Source organism: Cupressus sempervirens, chromosome 5 (assembly GCF_028749045.1).
Source record: "Cupressus sempervirens isolate cs-2001-9-10 chromosome 5, ASM2874904v1, whole genome shotgun sequence".
Classification (NCBI taxonomy): Eukaryota; Viridiplantae; Streptophyta; class Pinopsida; order Cupressales; family Cupressaceae; genus Cupressus; species Cupressus sempervirens.
Genome location: NC_143122.1, coordinates 597,290,200 through 597,311,925, shown reverse-complemented (window position 1 = coordinate 597,311,925; position 21,726 = coordinate 597,290,200). Strand labels below are relative to the sequence as shown.

At 38.5% G+C, this 21,726-nt stretch overlaps 1 protein-coding gene across 4 annotated transcripts in view; it reads right to left on the bottom strand.

The window, feature by feature from the left end:
• The window catches only part of LOC149557336 (prolyl 4-hydroxylase 1-like), a 255,775-nt gene that overhangs the window by 64,236 nt on the left and 169,813 nt on the right, over positions 1-21,726 (bottom strand). For all 4 annotated transcript variants that reach the window (XM_089832008.1, XM_089832009.1, XM_089832010.1 and 1 more), the window contains one exon: positions 14,672-14,746. In XM_089832008.1, coding sequence (XP_089688134.1) covers positions 14,672-14,746 — 75 coding nt within the window. The remainder of the gene's footprint in view (positions 1-14,671; positions 14,747-21,726) is intronic.

Here is a 21,726-nt window from a genome sequence, read left to right as displayed (position 1 = left end):
TTTCTTGATAATTTGGCGGCAGTGAAAGAGATGAGTCACATTGATGAATTGATTTTTTACATAGACCAGCTCTTACCAAGAAGATCTTCAATCAAATATTTGTGATTAATGTGACAAAGCAAGCATCGCAGATTCAGTGGGTGGGAATAGCACTGTCAATTGTGGGTTTTGTGTTGAAAAGAATAGAGCAAGTTTCTTCGAACAGAGAGGAATGCATACAGTGGCGCTGTCCTGACAAGTTTTTGTGGTCCGCACTTGTAGAAGCATTCGATATTACTGATAATTTTTGCTTGGATGCGGAAACTCTCCATGCCTGTTTTGCATGTGCGATCCAAAACGACTGCGGCTCTTGGGGGATCTATGAACCGGCTGTTGAAGGAGGCAAGTAAAGAGGAGAATGGAGTGCATATTAACGAAGGTTTTGTGACAGCGTAGGGAGATTTTGTGCATTTAATTTTGACCTCGCATCAGCAATAAAATTGTAGAGATCACATTCTCCTCCAGACGGGATTCTTCGCCACATACACTTTGCACATATTTCTCTTCCTCTCGGCCTGCAGGGGATTGGACAGGCAGTTTTCCGCGGAACTTCATTGGGTTGCCGCGGGAATAAGCAGAACTATAAAAGAAATAAGAAATAAAGGGCCACCTTCATATGGAATCGGCAGGCAAGTGGAAGCCGTGGAAGAGTCAGTTGGCAGCTAACATGGAAAAGGATTCAAGAGTTTTGGCATTGGGAGTTCGAGTTGCAGGCCCCTCCGGTTCGAGTAGCAAGAAACAAAAGACCAAGGAGGAACTCACCTATCTCACTATCCAATTTGAGAGTCTTAGTGGGAGCAAATGCCAGAAGTGGTGGCAGGAGACCCCGGAGGCAGACCAGATTAAATAGATTTTGATGCGGGCACAGGTGCATTGGGCCATCTAGCTTCCCATCTTTTCCATCAGGTTGTTCGAATCCGTATTGCGCACCATGATAAAGACATATAGCGCCCAGAGCAGAACAAGTACATTCCTGTACAAGAAGCAGCAGATGACTGTGTCTTTTAAACCTAGGGATTTCACTAGGGTTTTCGGCATCCCTGGCCCCGATGGGAGGAAAGTGAAAATCAAGAATCATAAAGTATCACGGGAATGGAAAGAGCATTGGATAGATCTAGTGTGTCGGGATCCTACACCCATTGAGAGAGAGACAGCAGTCCAGGGGACAAAGTGCAGAGGACTTCGCAGGGACTTTATTCGGGAGGGTCATTGGCGGTGTATCATGGACGTCATCAAGAGCAGGTTGACAAGCGCCACCCGAGCTTCAGATATAGCTTTGCCGCAGATTGTGTTTATGAATGGTATCATGTAGGGAGTGGTATATGATTGGGCCTCAGTGCTTGCCGACAGGATGGAGGAATTCATGACGCTTCAGCACCGAACATTTTTTATGCCGCACCATGCCATCGGGTTGTTTTTGGAGGCTGCTGCTAGCCAGATCCCACTAGATGGTTTTGAGGCTCCTCCAAGGGGCAAGTTGGTAGACGGGGAGCCTCCCATATTCTACTGGCGACACTTGGATACAGGAGGATCAGCAGCAGGTCACAAGAAAGTACTCCGCGGATTGGCTGCTTCCGGAGAGACAGATAGCGGACGGGAGGGCACTTCGATGAGTGACGGGGCTGAGTTTGTGGAAGAAGAGGTGAGCACATCAGTGGAAGTTGACGGTGAGGCAGCGGGTAGTGGGGCCACATTCTTTACCCCTCCTCAGCTGTCAACTTCGGCACACTTGACTACCTTTCCGACAGTCATTCCGACGTTTGGCCAGCGCCATGCCTTGGTCCTTATGACTCCTCCAGCAGAGACAAATGTCCCACGGACACTGACGGAGATGGTCCCACAGACAGCGACAGATGTTATCCCACGGACAGTCGCTGAGATATTGCCGACGGCTGTAGCAGAGGTGATTCCAGTTGTACCAGCAGATGTCACCATCGCAGTCTCACAGAGAGCACAGTTGCCACCGTCGGAGTCTAGGCCGCAAGTTCGGTTGGAGGTCATTGATTGTGATGCAGTTGTTACTATTTCGTCATCTTTTTTAGCAGAGGCCGAGTCAGCCCAGCCAGTACCGGAGGAGAACATGGAGCTCGCGCAGTCAGACCAACCAGAGGTGATGGATAGAGCTAGTGAGTTCCTGAGGCAACAGTTCCGACTTACTCCTGCCAAGCGGGGTCCGTCCATTCAGTCTCCTAGGCATTCAGGAACATCACCAGTAGTACCAGAGCCTCAACTTCAGGAGGAGGGAATGCCACATGCCGTGGTTGCGCCAACAGCAGAGAAGGCGGCACCGGATGTGGGCATGGCTGCCGCTAATGAGGAGAACAGTGATGCGGAATGGTCATTGGAGGACTTCGTCAAGGAGGATTACGGGTCGGATGAGGACAGGTGTCGAGATTACCTCAGGACTATGAAGTCTGCATTGAAGAAGGGACACAATGTGGCAATTCAAGCCCTGACTCAGCAGAGGGAGTGGCATTTGATCAGAGCATATATCCGTGGGATTTGTCCTCAACGATTTCAGACTTGTTTTGTAGACAAGGGCTGGCCGGATGTGGAGACAGCTGAGATGTTGGCAGATTGGGCCACTGAGCCGGAGTTGGGACCCAGTGACACCCCTATGATGAAGCTGGCACATGAGATTGTGGGACTATACAAGGATGTTTACTATGGTCGTCACCATGCGGAGGCGGACAAGGTTGCAATAGAGAGATCATTGGCAGCTGAGAGTGAGGCTAGACAGAAGATAGCCACCGACTTGGCTGACCAGCATGCAACATGGGCCGCAGAGTGGGCAGCACTACTGGCAGATATGGCAGCAGCAGTACAGGAGAGGGAGGTGGTTCGGCAAGGTACAAAGGCGACGGTTTGAGATAAGGATGCGGCTGAGCACGAGATGCAGTTAGCTAGGAGGTAGGCTATGGATGCGGTGCTTCTTCTAAAGGAGGCCGTCGAGGTTAATTCTCAGATTTAGACAGACCTCCGCATCAGGACAGAGCAAGTGTATGAGTTACGTCGCCATCAGCACACTTCTGGGACACCCCCTTCTCTCTAGTATTTCTTCTGTTGTCTATAAGTTGTCTCCTAATTTTGTTAGTCGTCAGGAGACGACTGTTCTTTTGGGGGGGATGGTGTTAGCCGACTGAATAGGTCCGGCGGTGTTTTTGTAGCCGACGGATTGACTGTCGTCGGTGTTTTGTATTTTGTAGCCGATGGGTAAATAGTTTGTAGCGGATGTAATGTTGTGGCCGACAGACTCCTTCGGGAAGGTTCGGCAGTAGTATTTATATCCCGTCTGGGATCATTGTAAATCATCATCTAGTATTGCGAATATTATTCTGCTATTATATTCCATTGTCTATATGCGTTGATTTCTTTACCACTACGGTAAACAACATCTACAAAGAATTGCAATGCATATCTTGAGCAAGCCACATAGTGCTTTAGAATGCGAGCACAACTAAAGAATGTTCAAGCATATACACTCAAAAATGTAGTTGGCAATAAAGAAGATGAATGATCTTGTGTTTGTTCATTACAACCTTTGTCTCCATCACAGACAAATCATGAGAACTAGGACATATCCTATCATTTTAAAGGAAATTGTTCCACAAGCAACGTGGAACATTGAGGTTGATGGTCATGTCTTTAGTAATGAAGACATGAAAGGGGTTGATCAAGTGGATCAAGAGGCCAAGGTGATAGCGATCGCAGACAAAGAGGCTAGCATGAGAAGACCCATTGGAGGACCTTCAGGCTAAGAGTGAGGGGCCTAAGGATGGTGAGGATGATGAGGATGGGGATGTGGATGTCACTAAGGTTGAGCCTCATACGCAGGCAAAGAAGATGACTACGGAATCTTTCATGACCTATCTTAGGCATACACATGGAAAGGTTTCAGGGTTGACTAGCCACCGATGTAAGGCCTAGGCTACTTTGAGCCTTAGTCTTCTAGGCCCTAGCTTTTATTTCAACATATGTTTTGAACGTTCGATTCCATGAATGGTATAGACATTGGCAGTGTTACTATTTATATTTCTAATGTGTTATTTCCTTTAACTTATTTCCTTTAGAAATTCGCATTTATACTTATGTGATAAATATAAACTTGAGTATGTGTGCAAAATAGCTTCTATTTATCTCAACTATTGTAGCTTTGATATTAATTTATTAAATAATGCATGCAAAGAGTTCTAATCCTTAAATCCAAGTCAGAGTCAAAAAATCAACTTTCCAAGTCCGATGCAAGTCCAAGGCATGCAACTACGGTTGACACCCACAATTTAGTTAAAAGAAAGACAAAAATCTTCTGAACATTAAAGATAGGCAAAGAGACATTACAGTGGTATCAAACTGAAAAGAACTTTTTTATATTCAAATGTGTACACAATTTACTCAATTGATCTTAAAATTTAGAAATTTGGGGGCCTATTCTCCAATGATATTGATTTCTAAGGGTTTGATAAAGAAACTGATAAGAGCAACAATCTGCACTTGAAATTAGCATTGGATGACATATAACTTCTGACAATTCTAAAATTGTATTGTTCTTTAGGTCAAGATTTTATATAGACCACTATGCCTACTCCATCATCAAACTGATAATAGTCTTCGACCCTTTGAGTTGATGACTAGATCTGCAACTAAGAGACAGATAATGAACAAATGTATGGATTGAAAGGGTAATGACTTGAGAAATGCTAGTATGGTGATTGTTCAGATCAGATTGTCATGTCCCCAATTTTTGCCCCTCCTTAGTGACAACATTTCTAGGAACGTTAGTCTATTATTTGGTTCCCATAGGCCAGCAGAGCATAGAGGGAACCAACCCAAGGGCTTTGAGAGTCATGCATGAGATTCCCAAGTACTTTGGAGCAGTAGACAATAGTTTCCTACAATTTAGGAGGGATTCCTAATTTGTAGGGATTGACTAGGAGTGGTCTAGGAGGCATTTGGAGACCTCGGCGAACGTTTTGGAAACTTAGAGTGCATCTCCTATTTTTAAGGAGGCATTCCTATTTTTTAGGAGGAACTCCCAGTACAGTGACAGTTCTCTTAGAGGTGCACACAGTAGGGGAGATTCATTGGGACTCAATTTTGGTTGATTGGGGCAATCTCCTACTTTTTAGGAGCATCCCTAGATTTTAGGGATGGACTGCCAGTTGACCCATCTTGTTCGGCATCAGTCACAGACAGGTGACAAGGTCAGATTCATGTTTGATTGGTCATTTTGGGCCTTTTGGGACCATTTGGGAAATATTTTAATATATTTAAATATTTCCTATGTTGGTCATTAAATAAATTAAATAAGGTTAAGTTTTAGCCATTTTGGAGTAATAAGGGGTTTTTTGGCCTCATCTGGATGCGCATTCTATGATGTGATAGCTCGTTGGAAAGGTCTCAAAATTCTCTAAATCTTTCTCTTTGGTCTCAGGGCATTTCAGTGAATGGAATTCTATCTATGAAGAAAAAGGTCATTTTCTAGTAACATAACCACTTTAAAATAAGAAATTATAACATTTTCACTACACAATGCCACTTGGAGACACTTAGGGTTCAATTTGCAATTGAGAGGGGATTATAAGGAGATGGAAGCTTCATTCTAAGATCATCTTTTGCATATTGAAAAACTTGTTTTTGTGAATTGGCTCTGAGAGAGCAATTCTTCATCTGGGACACAAACCCCAAGTTTTGGATTGGCTGGGACGTAACCCTCAGCAGTTATTGGCATTGAATTCTTCAGACAGTGTGCGTTGCTATCAGGGATAGAGTACACCATTCTTTATTGTGGATTAAGGTTGCAGATTTATGGTTTCAGCGTTACAGATTGATTCTTTCAGCTAGGACGTGATTCCTTGCAGTCTTACGGCTGCCATTTGTAGCAGTTTGGCATCATTGTTGGATGTAAGCTCCTTGGAACTGCATTGGATTTATTATTTGGCTTTATAAATTAGAAATCTACTTGGTACAATTTATAGCAATTCTGATTTGGCTCTATGTTCTTATTTATTTTCAATCTCCTCTCATGTTTATTGTTCATTATTCATTACTATTGTGAAAGCTATCAAAAAACACAAAACAAAAACAAAACCTTCTGCAACTTCTATCTATTCTCAAAGACCATCAAAGAAATCACAGGAAAATATAGTTTATTAATTTAAAAACTACAACAGATCAGCAAGGGCATCTATTAGGGATCTTTCAGTGGTATCAAAGCCTACATCCTGCCAGCCTGTAGGGTTTGTGAGAAATTGTCACAACAGATTTTGGCATCTGGGTATTGGATAAAAAGTTTTGATAATTCATTTCAGCATCTGGGTACTAGCTAAAAAGTTTTGATAATTCATTTTGGCATCTGGGTATTGGATAAAAGGTTTTGATAATTCATTTTAGCATCTGGGTACTAGCTAAAAAATTTTGATAATTCATTTTGGCATCTGGGTACTGGATCAAAAGTTTTGATAATTCATATTAACAGTACAGCGTCAATTTTTGCTCTGGCATGTTAGTTTCAGTTGGTCAGCATGGTAGTTCATTGTGGCAAAATTGTTAAGAGATATAACCCTGTGGAAAGAATGGGAACAGTCACAACAAAAATTCAAGCTTCAATTGCAGCAGTTCAATGATTCTATGTCAAGAAAATTTGGACATGCTAGTGGATCATCATCTTCTTTTAGAAAGGATCCATTGCCACTAGACAGGAAAACCGAAGTAATTAGCATACTTGAGTATAATACTCTTCCTCAATATGTTAGGGAGAACTTTCATTTCAAAGATTACATTGACATGCATCCAAAAATTTGTCATAAGGTTAAGCTTGCAAAAAAGGAATACCATGCCATAGTTGATGATATGTTTTCATGTGAGAAAGAAGATTTGTGTCAACCTATCCATGTTCATGATAAAAACACCATAATGGATCAATCACTTGCAGGGTATGGAGAAGAAAGGCATGAAGATGTGTTATCATTTGAGTTGCAGCCTATGAAAAACAAAAATCAGTCATCATGTGGGATTCCTAAAGAAGAAATAACTCTAGATCAGGAGGAGACACATAGCACACCATTGATTCATCAAGTTGATCACAAAATGGAAGAGATTACAATCATGGATCACTCCATTAGGGATGCTGAAAGCATGTCTCCAAGGTCTGATACCTATTCTAATTTTTGCAACAGTAGCTCTAGTCATGTGGTATCATCCATTTCACATGAAGGTAATGAGGTGTTGAGTCTTCCTATGATGGTACTCAGGTTAAGTGTGTTGCACATGAGATTTATATTGTGGATTCAAACCACAAAGGTTTTGATTGCGTTTACCCCACCTTGGAAGATGTGAAAAAGACTCAAGAGACGTGCAATGGATGGTCGCATAGAGCTAAGAAGGTCAAGATGCTTGCTGCCCAAGCAAGACAACACTTACAAGAGGTCAAGGAAAGATGCAATCAGCTTGATAATGCAAGAAGACAAAGAGAGTCATACATTAGATCCTAATTTCTTCCAAGGGAAGAAAGTGAGGATGTTGAGTGAAGAGAAAAAGAGTTATGATTTAGAAAACTTAGTTTGGTCTAGTTTGCATCATGAAGTTTATGACGTTCCTCTTTTAAAGAGCCCCTTAAAGGCTCCAAACAATGATGATTTTAGTGTCACACTTGATGGACCAGCCACAAGTGTTATTTTCATTTGTGTGGAATGGAACATTATTGATTCTGATTTGGTTAGTCATGCATCATCTACAATGGAAGGACAATTGTTAAGATCATACGAAGCATCTTGTCTTAAAGAGATGATTAGGGAGACTAAGAGGCTACTTACTAAGAAGATATTGCATTTTGATAATGTTTGGTTTGTTTGGCATACTACACCTTGGAGTTTGTTAGTAATGGAAAACATATCAGTTATGGAGATAGAGGTATGGATCAGATTTTGGGCAGCTAAGGCAATTAATGGGACATGTTATATTCGTTTGAACACACCCCATGGACCAGCACCTTTAGAGGAGTCACCTACCTTGGAAGGAGAGGCAAGAGAAGACTGCAAAAACATTGTGGAAAGGTATGAACATACTTCTGATTTTCTAACTTTGAACAGCAATTCTCTTTCATCTCATGAGTCAAACTTTGAACTTTGGGTTGGTTACATTCAAGTTGGGGTGTTCAAGTGTGAAGTTGATCCTTCTCTACCAAGAGTTGATGATATATTAAGTTGCATACCTAGTGGACCAGCCACAAAGAGCTTGTCTTTGTTGAGAATTAGAAACATCTCTCATTCATCAATGGGTTTATCACCTCTTCCATATGATAGGGCAGAGATGTACCTTTTGATTGAAGATTCAGACTTTTTAAATATTACATTGGGCTTTCAAGATCAGAATATAAGGGACTTCGTTGGTTACATGGTTAAACAAAACATTTACTTAACAACCTTTAATGAAGGCACACTAATTTGTGGAAATATAGGTAAAGTTGCAGCAGCTGTTTGGAGGACTTGGAAAAGTATTCAACAAACTTTCCTTGCCGATGATTGGCTTATATGTGAATTCCTAACAGCATTGGTCGTTGGTAGTAATTGTGACTTCATTTGGAGTGAAGTTCTTAGTTGGTTAGATGAGGTACAGTTTCACAACAGCAACATAATGAGTATCAACATGCCGGAGGGATGTGTCAGTGCAAAGATTTGGGATCTTGGTATCAACATGTGTTGGGTATTTCTTTAGTGGATTCATGTTGAGTTGCTTCACTTTTGGTATACAGATGTTTACATCAGAGTAGCGCAGTGGTTGGGTGAAGCAACATTTCTCAGATCGATATGGGATTCAAGAATTGATAATCCTACAATGTTGGGTACAAATGACACATGCTTTGGTTTTTCTCATGATGGCATACATACTTCATCTTCGAGTTTGACATCTACATCCATTGATATGGCAGTGGTATCCTTGTTGATTGGTGACTCCATAATCTTCGATTCCTTATGGACTAGTGGCTGTCCAAGCTAGAATCATTTACTACTTGACTTGGCATTGACTACATCCATGATTCAATATGAGGGCATTGAGGAATGTTTCTTTGGGACATTTGTTGTTTGGCATTGGTATGATGACGTCTGTGATATCATTCGAGTTGCTGGTCAGAATTATAGCAGCATTGTTAGGTGGTCATTTGGGTTGGAATACTGGTTTATGGGAGTTCACTTTCACACCTTGCTGGTCTGCTTCATTGTATGTATGTTTCATGGAGTGCGATTGAGATACTTCTTCATCTCATTCAGCACATTTGGTATTTTGGTTTGGGATCCGGGCCCTGGTCTCATTGATACATTGGTGCTTCAAGGTCCTAATGAATTGCTTCACAACTTGTGGTTCACTAATATTTATATCAGAGTGACGAAGCGTCAGCATGGTGGTTCCCTTTTGAGGCAGATTTGGAATCCTAGAATCACTTGGATTTGCAGTTCAATAGTTGAGGATGTGGAAGCCAATGTAGGCTTATTAGAGTTTCTGCCTTTAGTATTCCAATTTGGTTCTTTCGGAGAGCAGTTCATTCAGGAGTTGACAGAGTTGGTACAGTATTTGATTGCTCTTGCTTCAGGGGGTTTTCATGAGGTTACTTGTTTGGGTGCAGTGCAGGACAGTGTTTTTAGAAGATGGAACTACAAACCTTCCAAGATGGCTTGGGACCCTGGGATCATTCTTGGTTATGGTATGGACTTGCCTAATTATTGTGAAGTTGGATTGACATTGCTTGAGGACAAGCAATCTTTGGGAAGGGAGGACTGTCATGTCCCCAATTTTTGCCCCTCCTTAGTGACAACATTTCTAGCAAGGTTGGTCTATTATCTGGTTCCCATAGGCCAGCAGAGCATAGAGGGAACCAACCCAAGGGCTTTGAGAGTCATGCATGAGATTCCCAAGTACTTTGGAGCAGTAGACAACAGTTTCCTACAATTTAGGAGGGATTCCTAATTTGTAGGGATTGACTAAGAGTGGTCTAGGAGGCATTTGGAGACCTCGGCGAACGTTTTGGAGACTTAGAGTGCATCTCCTATTTTTTAGGAGGCATTCCTATTTTTTAGGAGGAACTCCCAGTACAGTGACAGTTCTCTTAGAGGTGCACACAGTAGGGGAGATTCATTGGGACTCAATTTTGGTTGATTGGGGCAATCTACTACTTTTTAGGAGCATCCCTAGATTTTAGGGATGGACTGCCAGTTGACCCATCTTGTTCAGCATCAGTCACAGACAGGTGACAAGGTCAGATTCATGTTTGATTGGTCATTTTGGGCCTTTTGGAACCATTTGGGAAATATTTTAATATATTTAAATATTTTCTAAGTTGGTGATTAAATAAATTAAATAAGGTTAAGTTTTAGCCATTTTGGAGTAATAAGGGGTTTTTTGGCCTCATCTGGATGCGCATCCTATGATGTGATAGCTCGTTGGAAAGGTCTCAAAATTCTCTAAATCTTTCTCTTTGGTCTCAGGGCATTTCAGTGAATGAATTTCTATCTATGAAGAAAAAGGTCATTTTCTAGTAGCATAACCACTTTAAAATAAGAAATTATAACATTTTCACTACACAATGCCACTTGGAGACACTTAGGGTTCAATTTGCAATTGAGAGGGGGTTATAAGGAGATGGAAGCTTCATTCTAAGATCATCTTTTGCATATTGAAAAACTTGCTTTTGTGAATTGGCTCTGAGAGAGCAATTCTTTATCTGGGATGCAAACCCCAAGTTTTGGATTAGCTGGGACGTAGCCCTCAGCAGTTATTGGCATTGAATTCTTCAGACAGTGTGCGTTGCTATCAGGGATAGAGTACACCATTCTTTATTGTGGATTCAGGTTGCAGATTTATGGTTTCAGCGTTACAGATTGATTCTTTCAGCTGGGACGTGATTCCTTGCAGTCTTACAGCTGCCATTTGTAGCAGTTTGGCATCATTGTTGGATGTAAGCTCCTTGGAACTGCATTGGATTTATTATTTGGCTTTATAAATTAGAAATCTACCTGGTACCATTTATAGCAATTCTAATTTGGCTCTATGTTCTTATTTATTTTCAGTCTCCTCTCATGTTTATTGTTCATTATTCATTACTATTGTGAAAGCTATCAAAAAACAAAAAACAAAAACAAAACCTTTTGCAACTTCTGTCTATTCTCAAAGACCATCAAAGAAATCACAGGAAAATATAGTTTATTAATTTAAAAACTACAGCAGACTAGCAAGGGCATCTATTAGGGATCTTTCACAGACACACAATGTTATCCCTTCAGATCTCCATATGCTGAGCTTTCAGTCTACTGTTATCTTTCAGAGAGATGCTCTTCTAAGATGACTTTGTTTCTACCTCAAATCAGTAACTTGTGCAACTATCATATTGTCTCAGATTGACAGTTATATGCTTGCAAGTGAAATGTGCCAAATAGGCAGGTGCTCAGCCACCAGATCAAGATAGAACAAAGATAAAGAATAAGCTGTTATCCCTCTTGTTCTACTGGCAAGGTATCTTCTAATTCATACTTCTCATAATAACATTTACCAATATTTCTGATGACATTGCTGTCTAGACTCTATATGATCACTGGTTCTGCTGTATGATATCTTTATATTTTTAATGGTTGTATTATGTCTGATGCCTTTTCTTGTATACTAATAATTAATTTTTTGTGTTTGTTCAATCTGAATCAAATGCTATTTGTAGATGAACAATTGTCTTTTTACATGCTGCTGTGCTGTTTTTTGTATTGTCCCTCTGTACTCTTGAACTCAGACTGTCCTTTCTTATCTCCTCCCTTTACCATTCACTCCCCCTCTTGCATTCTTATACACTGACTGGCCAAAGGTTCCCAACTCTTGAATGAAATAGACATGATCTTTCATATGAACTGATGTCTATCCTTTTTACTACTTCCTTCTTAATCTTCTTATATTAATCGCTATTATCATCATGTTACCAATCTTAATCTTTGATTAGTTATTCACATGCACCATAATAATATTAACAAGAATCACTTAAAATCAATAATACAATAAGCCGATTAAGTATTCATGTTTTTTTGTCCCCATTTAGATCATCCCTCAATTAAGGCTTTGGAATACCATAATTATTGATTTTTGTTTTCATGTCTTCATATGATCGTTAGTTGGTGCCTTCTATGATCGCTAGTTTGGGCATTCGGTTTATTATCATAAAACTTAGTTGCATAACTGATAATAGCTGGTTGCTGACTAAGTTGACTTGTCCACATCAAGCCACTTCATTCACAATCTTCTATTGCAGAGGTTATGATATGTTGGGAAGTCAAATACATCCATGATAACAGTATCGTCTATAAAAAATGAACCCAACACCATGACTTCATATTTAATAATAGATTGTACTATTACATTAATGATATATTGTCTATGTATTATATATATTACATTATTTTGTATCGGTTTGTTATATATATTTATATTAATAATATATTATTACATTAATAAATGTTAAATAATAATATATTATTAAATTATTTTTATAGGTTCATTTAATTATTTTAATTTTATTATGACATTTTATCATTCAATTGTAGCTTAGATAGAGGACATCGCATACACATATTTTGAAACATGAGTGAGGTACAATTATAGGTATTTTAAGGTCTTTGGGTTTAAATGTTTAAAAAAGACAAGTATTTTGATTTGACTTCTTAAAAAGGATCTGTAGGTCACAGGAGTGCTGTGCACGAGAGAGCAGTCGAGGTGCATCCTTGTCACCTCAATTTTCCTATGGGTACACCTATAGAGATCCCAAGGTGGCAAGAACTAGCCTCAGTAGCTCCCATCACTAAGCTGGCACTCAAACCAGTTCAGTACCACACTGGGACTTTCAAGGGAGGAACCAGACATCTTACTGTTTGTATGAAAGAAAGAGTTGATGAAAATGCCACACTTGTAAATTTTCTATCAAAGGTATAAAGAACATTGGATCGGAACTATTTTGACAGATAGAACAGTACAGTTTTTCTTTCAGAATATTTAATGGGTACACGGACATCCAAATTTAGTTCATACTGTGAAACTTCCTAATACTTTGAAAGTATTTATTTTTTAAATTTGCATCTGTGAATGAAAACATCAAAAGAAAAATAAGTTTGACTCTTAGCACACTTTCTAAAATCAGGTATCTGTTTTCACTTTTTTCTACGGCAGATTTTTGCTAAATGTGAAGGTTATAATATGCTATCACTTAGCAAAGTCAACTGAGCTCCTACATCTTCCATAATGCTAGAAACTTTTCAAGGATTTTACAAATTGTAAAAAATAGCAGATTGAAGGCATGAATTACTCTCCAACTGTAAGGAGTTTGAAATTTTTATTAGATAATCAAATGACAAATAAAATTATTTTTGAAAAGTGTTTATCCATCAGGCATGGAGTTTTATAAACCTGAACACAAGCATGGAGATTGTCAGGAAGGTAAAAAATGGAGGCAGAAGTGAGGAAGAATTGACTGCAAAGTTTTATCAATCTGATGAAAAGCAATGTCCTCCTATCTGTGGTTGTCGTATAAATGTATAAACAAGATGGATGTAACCCTTTAGATCGTCTTGGTTTTTCCAAGAAAGGGACATGTGAAAAGGCCTTATCATTAAGTTTAAAAACGGTTGTACTTAATCAAAGTTCCATGGAACAATCTAGATTCAAAACATCCTGACACTGGGCTGGGTGTTTGTTGGGTTATGTAATGTCTTTCGTTAGCTGATTTATTTTGTTGTGTGGCGGTTTGGCTGCTGGAGTCTCATGGTTGCACTTTGTTCTCTTTTATTCGCTTGTCTTACATATTGTACAAAGGCCTGGCTTCTTGCAAAATCCCCTTTTACCTTATTCAAAAACAACAAGGATGAGAATTTTAGACATTGATATCATATTAAAATGATTAATGATTAATCATAGCTACAACAAATAATTGAAAGGTTGTGTGGCGGCAATTGAGAAACTCATAATAATCCAAATAAGGTCATCCTGAGAACGGTAAGCAAGATACTAGGCATTCCAAAGAGGGCATGATGGTTCAGATAAGATCAAGGAGGATTTCATTATCAACAGTTTGAAACTCTTTCACCAGTCTCTGATTCAGTGAATTGTTCAATAAGGAATGTTCGTCTATGTATGAATATAGAATTGACACAAATTTATAGCTTGGAAAATATCCATAGCTATGAAAAGTATAAAGAGACTTTTGTTATTTAACCAAAGTATCAAATTGTTGCATTTATCAGTCACCACATTGAGTGCTTTTGCAAGCATTATGTACATGAATATTTACATATCAAAACAGGAACAGCGTGATCTTCTACACTTTCCTTGACACAGTGACTCTTGACTCTATACGAAGCTCTAGCTTATGAATTGGGATCAAGAAATGCATTATGAAATGTCTTGATGGATACTACAATTATATTCTCTATGCTGGTATCAACAATTATAATGAATGTATCTGCATCTATTCTCATTATCAACTCCTATATTGGAAGAAAGAAATTCATTTTCTTAAACAATAAAGACAGAAAATGAATAGATTTGTTCCAAGATGAACAAATCCTATAAAAATTGATAACTCATCTATGGACAAAATATCGTTACCAACTACCTGGATCATAGGGTACTTCTTCTCCTGGTGATTTAAAAACATTCCAGAACTTGTTCGAATATCACTTTTAATTCCCTGCAGATGATGAACAAACAGTATTCAGATGATACAAATTATGATAAAAAATCTAAGCAGAGAAATGAATACACATGAAGATATGATCTCTTTATTATTCAGATGATCATCTCAAGTGAGCATTGTGTTTCTTTTAAACAATCACAGTTTATGACATTAGTCAAACAAAAGGGCAATATATTGCCATATGTTCACTATATAAAGTTGAATTGCAATGTCACTCCTTTTTTACATAAGAAATATACAATACTACATGTTTCTTCTACAAATTGACCACACCACATAGGAAGAGAGTAAACTTTATCTCATACATTTGCTTGAATTAGCATGATAAAGTTTCTATAGAACAAGGATATCCATGCACTCCAGCTTCATGTGCTATCACGTATTGATTTTAACTGAGCCCATAAACCAACTTTATCCATACCTAGTCATACCAAACTTAGCTTCAAACTCATGATCATGTGTAGTAGCTAGTTATTTAATATCCTGCATGAACACTGTCTTCCCTTATTTGATACTTATTTTGAGTTTATGCTCATTTGTAGGACCTTGTTCTTGACCGCCAAACAAGGGTACTCTATCCTCTGCATTTCTGCATTGTAAATTCTCTTACATCTACAATTGAAGTGAAATTTCTATTTGGGGCCTAATGTGGGCATTCTTCTCTCCATGGTTTGGCAATTGACTTTGAATTTACAGCATGGATGAGAACTAAATGACAAATACTATGACTTCTCCATGAAGGACCCCAATCTTGTGCATATAATTGGCACAAAAGGGAGCTAAGCTGGTAAGGATATAGTTGGTAGTATACTTATAACCAAGGTTGCATGGGTACTCGTACCCACACCCCTAGTACTCGTACCCACGTACCCAAGTACCGGGTACACGTATCCCACGTACCGGGTACTCGGTGGAGAGCATCATAGCTAAGGACCTTGATTAAGATTCTGATTTTTTTTTTTTGGTTTTTTGTTTTTGTATTAGCTTGTTGTTTATCAAACTTAATTCAATACCAAATCAGTTTGAAACTTTGATACTCATTAACAATAAACTTTATCACTGTTCAAGTTAAAAGTTTATCATTTGCAATATGTCATTGTCATATGGTTTAGGATCTTCTTGTTCATGTTTAAAGTCTGCCTTCTTTGTTATGCATCTAAGCATTTATCATGTATTATTATTTCAAACATATAGCAAATCTGAAACTGAAAACAGTACATTACATTTGCAAACTTTATCACTGTTCTTGTTTTGAAAAACCATTGTCATGACTCATAAAATCAGATTTTTTATAAATATAAAAGTGTAAATTTTAAGTAAGTTTGACATACCCAAGTACCTCCGTCCCCAATTATGAAAAATACTTTAAACATTCAGCAATAGCATATATATATATTTGACTTATGGCTTATATTTTCAAATTTCTTGTTTTGAATGCTCAATGTCATGACTCATGACAGATATTTTGATTTTTATATTTTCTATAAAATATTAATTATATAGAAAAAATTAGGCTTACACACGTACCCCCGTCCCCTATTTTGAAAAATATGCGTACCCGTACCCGCTCCCGTACCCGTTCCCGTTCCCGTACCCACGTACCCATGCAACCTTGCTTATAACCCTTTTCACCTACTTTCGGTTTTTTGCACATAAGGTGATCAGTTTGCCTCAATTTATTCACAAGTGATCCTGTATATGTCTTTGAAGTAATTTCTTAAACTTATTTGCAAAAGCATCGCCTTGACCCATCTAGGAGATATAAGAAGGGCATACTCAAACTTCTAGAGTGCCATGTCATGTTTTTGTTGGAAGTGTGATCTCACACCATTAGAAATGTTGAGATATTTGGCTTTAGTGTAAAAATAGTTTGACCTTACAGAGTTTGAGTTTGTGGATTTTGATCAAAAGCACTATTTTAGAGTAGATATTTCTTGATATCAGTTTGATGTTTGATAATGTATTTGAATGCCTCTTAGCTCTTCAAAGACATATCTAGATGGATGTATCAGATAATCAAGTATTTATTGAGATACAAACCAAGCATTTCCAGAGTCTTTGCATAAGCAATAACTAGCAATGACATATGAGCATGAGAAAATATATCTCTGCAACACATCATCGGTACCAAAAAGATTGTCAATCTTTAGAGAGGACTTCATAACATGATGAAGACAATTGTTCGTCTTACAGGAACAAAGGTGTGATTTAACCTGGCAAAGCATCTTGGTCATACAAATGAGGCTTGCTAAGAAGAGAAACAGATTTCATGTTGTCACTACATCATAATTCACAAAAGAATTTTCATTTTCCATGTGTGAGACACTGTACTGAATGTGCACCATGTTCCCACTTTGATCTCTATAATATCCCTAAGTAGTTTCTTTGTAACTAAAACAATGCTTCAGTTCTAATGATTATGAGAAGATCAATGCCTGTGATATCCCACCTTTTCTGATAAGAATGCAAATTCCATACCAATCCCTTGTGTTACATTCAAAGCATCAATTGAAATGACAATAATAGTTGTTCGTAGAACATAATCAAAATACTAGCTGAAAAATCCAGGAGTACTTTTTAGAACATGAGATTTTGTAGAACACAAGAAATTACATTGATAGATTCCCAATAAGTATGCAAACACAACTTCCATGTTTGATAGAATGTGCAAAATGTATCATAAACTCAGTGAGGATATAGTTCAAAACAAAGAAAAAGCACCTAATATTGCTATGTTGTTGACCCATAGTTGGTCTATAGATGAATACTCATGCGGACTCCAACTCCCTGACACTATTAAGAGATATCCTATAACCTAGCTTGAGCACTTCCAATTCAGTTTCCATGATGACACACGATGTTGGCAATACCTATGATTCTTTCACTGTTGAAACTCTCTTACTACGGTCCTGAATGATCTGTGTCTTCAAACAGTTGCTCAACTTTCAAGAAAACATAATTCCATCAATCTTCCTCTACTAGTGATGATGAACCAGGTCTTGTCCGACTCGTGGATGTTCCATCAATTATGATTATCACTAAGCGTTCAGAATCTTCAGATGAACAAAATAAAACTTGTCACAATCTTTAGGACACCCGATAATCCCAACATGACCTTTGCAACCCAATAACTTCACGATGACCAGCTCGAACTCCCTGCAACCACTAGACTATTAATAGAGTTTCCCCTTTCTTCATCATAAGCTATACATTTGGAATTGTTTCATTTTTTATCTCCATCGTAAATTTATGTCCAACAGATAATATCCAAGGTGAAGCCACAGATAGATTCACACACAAGTTGGGGCTACCTCCAACAACAATTCATGAAGGTGTTTCGTCCTTAGGAATGTTCTGCAGTCACTAAGACAATATTGTAAGTTTTCTCAGAATGCTACCTTTTCCATGTTCAAAATGTTTCCTACAACCACCATTAAACTATCATCACCAACCTTGAAAAAATATTACAAAAAGAAAAACATGCGCCCACAATGAAGGAAACGTTATCAAAGAATATTTTAGTGTCAACAAAGAGAATTACAACATGATAACCACCACCGTCAAAAATCCACCATCAGACTGGTTTGGAACAAGAAATTAATTTTCATGGGGCTACTTATAATTGTTTAGGGATTTAACATTATGACAAAATAAGCCACCCCAAGTCATCCCTTCAAACTCTCTTTACCCTATCGGAATGTTCATATAAATAGGCTAAGTATAGGCATGTGCAGATCAAACTAATGAGGGAGACATGACAATCCTCCCTTCTCGAGATTGCTTGCTCTCAAGCAATCACGATCACTTTCCCCAATTTGCATCTCTAATTTACAAATCCTTCCAACAAACTAGGTAATCATTAATGGATTTGTTTCTCACTGGTCTCTCGCTGACCTCTAACACCTCAATACATATGAATTTTAACCTTCCCTCTCCATCGAAGGATGGTAATCCAGGTGAACTTGTGATATGCTAACCAATAGCCTTCTTGAGGCATGGGATGTCGAAAATATTAATGATTCTTGCTATCATTGGGTTATTCTAGCTCATTAGCTATATCCCCAATTCTCTTCAAAACCTTGTAGGGTCCACAAAATCTCGGCTTGAGTCTTCAATGAACTTTGCCTATAGAGTTGATGATATAGGAACACCATATCCCCAACCTCAAAGGATCTCTCAATCTTGTGACAATTGGCATAAATATTTTGCTGATCCTGGGCTCGTTGCAAATTCTACTTCAGAGTTGTCAGGACATCATTCTTCCTATATTTAATCCTTTGCCAATGGAGTCTTTCTATCTGCCACGGCCAAATCAATGAAAGACAGTATATCGTAACCCCATAGTGCTCTAAAAGGAGGCATGCAAATGATCATATGAAATGTCAAATTGTAGCAATACTCACCCAAGTACATACATTTGAAACAAGCTCGTTGTTGCCCTAAACTATAAATTTTGAGATATCCTTTCACCCATTTATTTACGATTTCATTCTGTCCATGTGTCTACACATGGTAACTAGTACTAGAAGTTAGTTGTGTTCTAGCTAATCTGAAAACCTGTTTAAAAAACAATCCTACTACCTGTGAGGCTGTCCAATCGGCTACAACAACCAAAAAGTGAGCATATTTTGTAAACATGTCAACCACAAAACTATACTATCCTTGCCCTACACCTTTGAAAACCCTATCATGAATTCCATGGATATACTTTCTCATCTATACTCAAGAATCGACCAGGGCTGCAATATACTACCACAATACATATGCTCAAACTTGTTCTGCCGACAAATCAAGCACTCTCTAACATGCTAAAGACTGTCATCCTTAAGGCCCTTCCACAAGAACCTCTCTTTAATATACCTATAAATCTTAAAGTACCTAGGATGACTTGCTGTCGAATTATCATGGACTACTTGTATAATATGATTCTTAAATTTGGACTCAAGAACTGAATAAATTCTATTTTTGTAATAGATTACATCATTAATGACCCTGAACCTGTCATCCTTAATCTAACCATCCAAGCCTTACATGCAAATGTGTTCTTGGAATACGCAACTAAAATCCGAGACTTCCATTCAACTGCAATATTTGACATAGCACATCAAGTGAAAGTGCATCAACTATTACACTATTCTTCCCTTTGACATATTTGATGTCAAAATCATAATCTTGATCCTTGTTGATCCACTTTTGTTGTCTCTCATTCAATTCCTTCTGTGCCAAGAAGAAGCACAAACTCTTATGATTTGTTTTTACTACAAGCAATCCACCTACCAAAAATTGCCTGAATTTAGCTGAAGCACACAAAATCGCCAACATCCCTTTATCATAGGTGGAATGCAGTCTCTTGTGATCCTTCAATTTCCTGCTCTCATTTGCAATAGGTTGTCTGTCCTACATAAGTATTGCGTCTATTTCCTCATTCAAGGAATCACACTCCAAAACGAATGGTCTAGAGAAATTTGGTGATACTAACACTGGGCAAGTACTCATAACTCTCTTGACCTTATCAACTATCATCTTTCCATCCTTTTACCACATGAAAGAACCTTTTTTTGTGAGATCTACGAGTGGTGTCGCAAGCTCAGAAAACCCCTTCACAAGCCTCGTGTAATAAGAACACAATCCAAGGAATCCTCTCAAATCAGAAGCATTTCTCAGTAGCAACCAATCCTATATAACTTGTATCTTTTATGTATGGACTTTGAGCCCATTGACCCCAATGACATGCCCAAGGTATAAATTCTTTGTCAAGCCAAGCTCACATTTGGACTCTGGCAAATAATGAATGTTGCTACATTACTCAAAACCTCATCCAAATGTTGTAAGTGTTCTTCCTATGTCCTAATAAATATTAGAATATCATCAAAGAATAATAAACTCTTACTTACGTAGTTGCTCATTAAAAATGTAATTCCTACATGACCAAAATGTGGCAAGTGCAATGGTGAGTATGAAGGCCATCACCAAAAGCTCAGAGTGTCTATAGTGGAACCTAAAAGCTATCTTATGCACATCCTCTTCACAAACCCCAAGCTAATGGTATCTTGAATGAAGATCAATCTTCTATACAATACACAGCCCCATGTAACTCATCTATGCAAGAAATGGGATACATGTTCTTGATAGTCCTCTTATTTAGCACCCTGTAATCAATGCACATCCATAGAGTCCCATCTTTCTTTTTAACCAAAACAATTTATCAAGCAAATGAAGTTGAACTTGGTCTAATGTGTCCCATAGCTTGTACCTAAATGATTGTCCTCTCAATTTCCCCCTTGTACTACCTTGGATGGCAATATCATAGTAATAACGGGCTTCGCACTCTCCTCCAATTTTGTGACATGCGCAAACCCACAATCAGGATGTGTGCCTAGAGGAATGTCCCCAAAAAATTCTCTTGTGTTTATCTAGCACCCACTTGTTTACCGTACGGGTAAATAAATCAACACATACAGACAATGGAACAGAATAGCAGAATTATATTCGCATATGCCAGCCATACATTATGCTTCATAAGATCCGTAATAGAAGATGATAATAATTTACAATGATCCCAGACGGGATATAAATACTATCCGCCGAACCTTCCCGGAGGAGTCCGTCGGCCACAAACATTATGTCCACTACAAACTATTTACTGGTCAGCTACAAAATACAAAACACCGACAACAATCATTCTGTCGGCTATAGAAACACCGCCGGGACCGTGCAGTCGGTGTTTACCGTACTGGTAAAGAATCAACGCATACAGACAATGGAACAAACTAGCAGAATTATATTCGCATATGCCAGAACATGCATTAGGCTTCGTAATATTCGCAATAGTAGATGATGATCATTTACAATGATCCCAGACGGGATATAAATATTATCCGCTGAACCTTCCCGAAGGAGTCCATCGGCCACAAACATTACATCCGCTACAAACTATTACCCCTCGGCTACAAAATACAAAACACCGACGACAA